The sequence below is a fragment of the Lipotes vexillifer genome, unplaced genomic scaffold (assembly GCF_000442215.2).
Source record: "Lipotes vexillifer unplaced genomic scaffold, Lipotes_vexillifer_v1.1 scaffold1011, whole genome shotgun sequence".
NCBI classification, from domain to species: domain Eukaryota; kingdom Metazoa; phylum Chordata; class Mammalia; order Artiodactyla; family Lipotidae; genus Lipotes; species Lipotes vexillifer.
In genome coordinates, this window is record NW_006787698.1 from 503898 (window position 1) to 510917 (window position 7020).

A 7020-nucleotide genomic window follows, 5' to 3' on the forward strand; every position below is an offset into this window, starting at 1 on the left:
GGAATGGGACGAGGGCCACATTTCTGAGCACTGGTGCTTGCGATTCGCCATGACGATGACGACCCACAGAGGTTGGAGAGTGGTGGTGAGAACTGCCCCCATTGGGCTGACCAGCAAGTTCGCGTTCAGAGACTTAAATGACGCCCCCAGGGGCACACAGCTGGTGAGCGGTCAGGGAGGGTTGGGGCCTGGCTCATGGAACGCCAAACAAAACCCACGCTCTTTCCACGGCAGCACCTGGGCCGTGTGAGCTCCAACAGCTGATTAAATAAGTATGGTGCTAGGAGTTCAAACCCCATCTAGGAGTCTAAGGGTGTTCCTACTGCAGAATGGGGCATTCGAGTTAGGGATGGGGGCAGGGGGCACAAACTAGGTAAAGAGAGAAATGGATTGCGGAGGCGAGGCCTGGACAGCTTCCACTGGGTCAGGGTCAACTGCAAAGGGAGGACCCGAGAGGGTTCAAGCCCCATTCAGACACCGACCCAGCTAAGCCTCAGTTTCTCAGTAAAACAGAGCTGTTGGTCCATGCAAATGAGAACGTGTGCACCGGCTTTGACCCAGGGCCATCACTAGAAAGAAGGCATCTAGTGTTAGGACGTGGCCTTGGGCAGGTCTGTAACCTCCATTCTGGAAGCATGCAGATGCCGAGCGGAGGGACACACACACACACACACACACACACACACACACACACGGCTGAAAACACACACACACACACACACACACACACACACACACGGCTGAAAACACATCCCTCCGCTCAGAGCACAGGGAAGTTGGGAGAGCCCCACAGGTGCAACACGGTCACCGAATTCTTCGCGGATCTCTGCCGGTCCCAGTGACGCAGAGGTTGTGTGCCCAGGGCCCCGCAAGGATGTGGGAGGAATCGTGACACCAGGCATGAGTTCAGAGAACATTTACGAACGGACGAGACAGTGGAAATGGAGCCCGGTTCTTGTGGGTCTTAGGGACCTGGTGTCACTGCTCATGTCGTAGTGGTCAGGATAATCCCCTGCCCATCACAGGGGCTGGAGGGATGCCGGCCCACAGCAGGATCCGTGCAGGCCTTCCAGAATGCGTGGAATTCCTACTCGGCTTCCCAGGAATTCGGAATTCCACCCAAGGTAGTGGAGGAAGGATGGAGGCCACTGTTCCTCAAAAACCACTTTGACACATCAATTTTCCCACCTGTGTCCTCAGCTGAATACAGGCAAACAGAGCTCCTGGGAGAACTGGCACTCTGGGAGCCCTTGACCTCCACAGACCGGCCGAGGGCTCTGGGGCCACCAGGGAGTAAATTCACGCCCTGAATTGCATGACTCTGGGTGCGGCTGCACAGGCCACAGCAACTGGAAGGGGTTACGACTGATGCAGAACAAAATCTGAGGTTCACTCCCCCCAGTTTTTAGAACTTTTTTTTTTTTTTGCCGTACCACACGGCATACAGGATCTTAGTTCCCTGACCAGGGATCGAACCAGGGCCCTTGGCAGTGAAAGTGCTGAGTCCTAACCACTGGACCTCCAGGGAATTCCCTTTCTTAAAAAATTTTTTATTCTATTATTATTATTTTTTTGGCCAAACCGCGCAGCATGTGGGATCAGTTCCCCGACCAAGGATCGAACCTACGCCCCCTGCGGTGGAAGCTCCGAGTCTTAACCGCTGGACCACCAGGGAAGTCCTCCCTTTTTTTTTTTAAACCTTTTATTTTGAAAGGATTACGTAAGCACAGGAAAGCTGCAAAAACAGCAAAGAGAGTCCCCCAGTGCCCTTCACCCAGCTTCCCCTGGCAGTGACGCTGTCTGTGACTGAGGCCTGTATCACAGCCGGGACAGACATCGGGGCAGCACCACTAACTAGACTACACCTGGGCCCCCCAGGTTTAAACCCGGAAGCCTTACTTCGCAGGCTTTCAGAAAGCCGTAGACAAACTCTCCAATTTCATGGTTATACAAGGCATGTCAGCAGCCACCTGGAAGAGTCCTGGCTGTCCTGAGAACCCTCCGACCCTGACGAGCACTCTGACCTGTGCACTCTGTTCCCAAGTCCCCGCCTTCCATCACCGTCTGAATTTCACGTCTGCCCTTCCACTCCCTGTACTTTGGGTGATGGCAGACCAGGGATTTCGGGGGCTGCTCTGGTTTTGAAAAGGCTGCCTGTGGTAAGCAGACAGAAATAGAAAGCATGTGGCTGTAGGTTTCAGAAGGGAGGGCGGGGCTCTGGAGGCAGGAGGAATAGCTGCTGTGCTAACCTCCCCCCCACACACATGGAAACCGAGTGCATGGTTCCCAGGAAAGGCGGGCCCTGCGCAGATCCCCCCGGGGAACGGGGTGGTCAGGTTTCCAAGAACGCAATTCGGAAACTACGGGACGATGGGCTTCCAGAAAGGGGACTTTCTATGTCTGAAGGAACACGTCTGTGGGAGCTGAATCGCGTGTCAACTCAACGTCCCCCAGTCACGTGTGCAGGAGCCACCATCCCCAGGTGGTGACCTCCTCTTCCCCACTCCCGATGTCTCTCAGGGACCCTCCCCTACGTGTAGCAGGGAGGCTGCACTGCGGCACAGGAGCCCCGATGAGGGACTTCTTAGCACCAGGGTTTGCACTGAACAGGGAGGTGATGGTTGATTTTGTGTGTCCGCTTGGCTAGGCCACGGTACCCAGCTGTTGGGTCAGATGCCAATCTAGATGTCACTGTGAAGGTATTTTTTAGATGTGATCTAACATGGAAATCATCAGACTTCGAGGAAAGCAGGTGACCCTCCATAAGTGGGAGGGCCTTATCTAATCAGTTGAAGGCCTTAAGAGAAAAGACGGAAGTCGTGCTCCCACCCCACCCCCCCAAAGAGAGGATTTTGCCTCCAGACTCCCTCTCTCTCTCTCTCTCTCTCTCTTTTTTCTTCTTTTTAAATTTTTTGGCCATGCCGCAGCATGCGGGATCCTAGTTCCCTGACCAGGGATCAAACCAGCGCTCCCTGCAGGGAAGCCCCCAGGACTCTCTTTGGACTCAAGCTGCACCAGCTCTTTCCTGGGTCTGCGCCCACCGGCCCGCCCTACAGATTTCAGACCTGCCAGCCACCATGGTTGCCTGAGCCAATGCCTTAAAGTACCTCTACCTACCCCACCCCCTACACACCCCTAATGCTTCTATTTCTCTGGAGAACCCTGGCTACTACAGGTGGCTCGGGTACCCCGCTGCCAAGGGACCGCCCTCCCCCACCCCACCGATGTGGCCGTCGTTACCAGCAGCCAGTCCTGGTCGGCAGGGCCTTCTGGTTGCGAAGCCAGGGGAAGCCCGGCTCTAAGAGGACTCGATTCTCCTCTCTTCCGTCTGCTACCCTTCTCGAGCCAGTCTGTTCCCGGAAACCTGAATTTCAGACATCCCGCAAGGCAGGCGGCGGCCTCCAAGGGAAGAGCTGCGTGGGACCAGGCTGCATCACCACATTCTAACTAGAACCCACGTTGGCGGGGGTGGCCTCTGAGCCTGGGAGCCCGTCAGAAGGCAGAGGCCGGCACCCTTGAGGCCCCTCTCTCCCACTGCCAGGGCACCTGTCGCCACCGCTCGCACCCGCAGAGTACGGGGACAGAGCCGTCACCCTGCCGCCAGCTGCCTCTCACCTTTCTTGCCATGATGAGGCCCGAGGGTCTGTGCTGGACCTTGGTGACCACCCCACCGTTCCCGGCTCCCAGCTCCGAGATCCTTTCAAAGTCATCGTCCTTGAGCTCCCCGACCTTGGCCTTCTGGGTGAGGAAGGCTTCCAGCCGTTTCTTCTGCTGCTCGTCAAGTTCTAGCTCCTCTAGCTTCTTCTGCAGGTCCACCAAGTTTGCTCTGCGGAGACCCCAAGGGCGAGGGTTAGCCAAGACTGCATGCGCTACCAAAAGATGACTCAGCCCGAGCCGAGGTCACCGCGTGGCCACTGCACATTCCAGGCCTGGGGTTTGTAGCTGGGAGGTGAATCAGACCTGATTCTGGTGCTTGAAGGGCCTACGATCTCATGGGAAAGAAAGACCACCCGCAGACACACAGCTGAGGTCCCTGAGAACTGGGGATGCCATCCCCCTCCCCCACTCATAAAGGTTAGGAGACCTCAGAACCTCGAGGACCAGCTCTAGCTCAGTGGCCCTGCTATCAGACCCGGGAGCCCTTCCTCCCGACACAAGAGCTCTGGACCACATGGGAAGGAGACAAGGGAACAGGAGAGACAAGCCTGGGGGTCGGGGAGTGAAGCCCCAGGTCAGGACACCTGTCTTTCACAGGGATGGAGGAGCAAACTCATTTTGAGTGGCCTCAGAGCAAAGGACTAGAACCAAGACGCAGATGACAAAAGCCGTAGCATCTGTGCCTCTAATTTACACGAATTACACAGAGGCACGGGCGGGGGAAAGGAGAGGGGCATAATTTAAACAGTGCAGACAATTCCAGGGCATTCCGTTCCAGCAGCATGCTCTTATTATATCTTGAGCGTTACTGTAAACGGTAGGCATTTATACGTACATGCATTCCTAGAGCCGGTTATTAAAAACCAACCATGTGGGACTTCCCTGGTGGCGCAGTGGTTAAAGATCTGCCTGCCAGTGCAGGAGACACAGATTCGAGCCCTGGTCCGGGAAGATCCCACATGCTGAGGAGCAACTAAGCCTGTGAGCCACACCTACTGAGCCAGTGCTCTCGAGTCCGTAAGCCTCAACTACTGAGCCCGCGAGCCACAACTACTGAGCCTGCACTCTGGAGCCCGCGAGCCACAACTACTGAGGCCTGCGCACCTAGAGCCTGTGCTCCACAAGAGAAGCCACTGCAATAAGAAGCCCGCGCACCGCAACGAAGAGTAGCCCCTGCTCGCCGCAACTAGAGAAAGCCCGCACGCAGCAATGAAGACCCAACACAGCCAAAAATAAATAAACAAACAAATAAATAAATGTATATAAAAACCATGTATACTGCACTTTATTGGGTGATTTCAACGAACTTTCAAAGGATAGGTTGACAGTTAGCTATTTTCACTAGTGCCTTGACTCTGAACCAAATCCCGGAGTAAAACACTGTAACAGGCAGGTAGACGCCAGCTCAATGCTCAGCGTGCACGAGCACTAACCCGAGGCTGCCCAAAAGAAAAAGAACGTGAGCTATGTATGCAATTTTTAAAATTTCTAGCCACGTTAGAAAATGTTTATCTGGTGAAATTAGTTACTCTGGAATATGTATTATACTTACAGCTCCCCTGAATTTGGACAAACAAGCCACATTTCAAGCGCTGGCTGTGGCCAAGGGCTCTACCCAAACAGTGAGTGCAGCTCTAAGAAAAGTCACTAGAGGAGAATGGGCCACCTCCAGAGGTCCCCACTCACCACTTTCCAGGGCACTTAAGCCAAGGTTTACCGCCCACCTAGGGGAGACCCCCCCAGGGGAGTTCAAGCAGGAGATGAAGGGGGACACTGGAGTTCTGGCAGGAAACTTCCAAGCCCCAAGTTCAACCATGACTTGCCTACAACTTAAAGAGATGTAAGCAAAAGGGCACACAGGAGCAAGATGACCTGCCGCTGGGTGATGTCACCTGAGCTGGTACCTCGAAGAGGTCGTTGGCAGGTAGGGGGCGAGGTGCCACTTCCTGAGCAGGTACAAGAGTTTTAACTCCCACAATCCTCCTGGGAGGCACCTCTCTTGTAGACCCAGCCCACCCAGGAGGGACAAGGCTCAGAGGTTCAGTAACCTGCCCGAGAGTCACAAAAGGCAAGGAAGTGGCAGAGGCTGGAGCAACACCTATGCCCTTCCAGCCTGCAAAGCCTGTGCTCATAGTAGTGGTCCCCTGAGCCAGGACCTGGATAAAGGGGGAACGAGAAGGACACCGATGGACAGAGAAGGAAAGGCAAAGGAAGGAATGTATGTGCCACGACCCCTTCACCATAGGGCTGAAGAGGCAGCTTTTGCAGCCAGACCCTCAGACCCTGGAATGTGTCCAGCCTGGCCTATGACATCTAAAATGTATTCTGGAGTCAGCTGATTAAGCCATTTTACATTTCATGGCAACTCCACTGTGGTTATTTTAAAAAAACCTGGAATTTCAAAGGCTGGCTTCTTCTGGGGGACTTCTTGAAGGGATGGAAATCACAAATCACATTAAAAAAAAAAGAAAAAAAGAGAAGAGAATATGATGAAGGAGATGTCTCGTAAGAATAAGTGGAGTTTCTGAGAATCAGGAACATGTCCCCACATTGAGCTGTGCCCTCGGGGACAGAGAAAGATGTGAACTCACACACATATGCATCAAGGCACTCCTCCTTCATCTGGTCGCAGGAGGCCAAGTCCCCTGAGAGGTACCAAACATGCCATTCGCCCATCACACCTGGTTCTCATGGGTCACACCACAGGTAAGGCACACGGCACATGGATCCCGGCCACGGACCTCTGACACCAGCCTGGGCGCTCCAGCATGAAGAACGGGAGTGGGGAGGTCATAGGGACATGCTCTGGGGCCAAGTGGCATGACCTCACACAACGCAACTCTGCCATCAGGTAACCCCAATGCCCCATGCTTCTTTCTCTGTCCCCTTCCTTCCCCTCAAGTCCTCCTGTCCCCCTCAGTTGCCTCAAACCCAATCACACTTCTCCAGCCCCTCAAGGCTTTGCTAATCCATTCGATCCAGAATCTCTGTTCATCTGCTTTCAGGGGTCCCAGCAGGCTCGGGACTTCTTTCCTGCTGGGTGCCCAGTTCTCCCCACCCCCGCCCCTTCAAATCCCCCTTGCTCCTTGTCCCCCCCCAGCCTCTATGCCTCCTCCAGGCCTCCTAACCACTCTCCCCAGGTTCAGCTCCACCCCCCACCAGCAGGGTCTTCTCAGGCTCCTTTCCCCCCAATTCCCTGAGGACCCTCCCCACCCCTCAGGGATCCCTCCCCACCCTCAAATCTCTCAGGTACCCCCTTCCCCTTTTCCTGGACCTCCTTACCCCATGATCACTCCCAGAACCCCGCTTGCCCCATCCCCTCCTCTCAGGAACCCTACGTGCCACGGTTCTTGGAATGCAAGG

At 54.8% G+C, this 7020-nt stretch overlaps 1 protein-coding gene across 1 annotated transcript in view; it reads right to left on the reverse strand.

The window, feature by feature from the left end:
• Nucleotides 1-7020, reverse strand: part of MAP2K2 (mitogen-activated protein kinase kinase 2) — a 23272-nt gene that overhangs the window by 15380 nt on the left and 872 nt on the right. The window contains exon 2 of the mRNA XM_007460515.1: nucleotides 3616-3826. Coding sequence (XP_007460577.1) covers nucleotides 3616-3826 — 211 coding nt within the window. The remainder of the gene's footprint in view (nucleotides 1-3615; nucleotides 3827-7020) is intronic.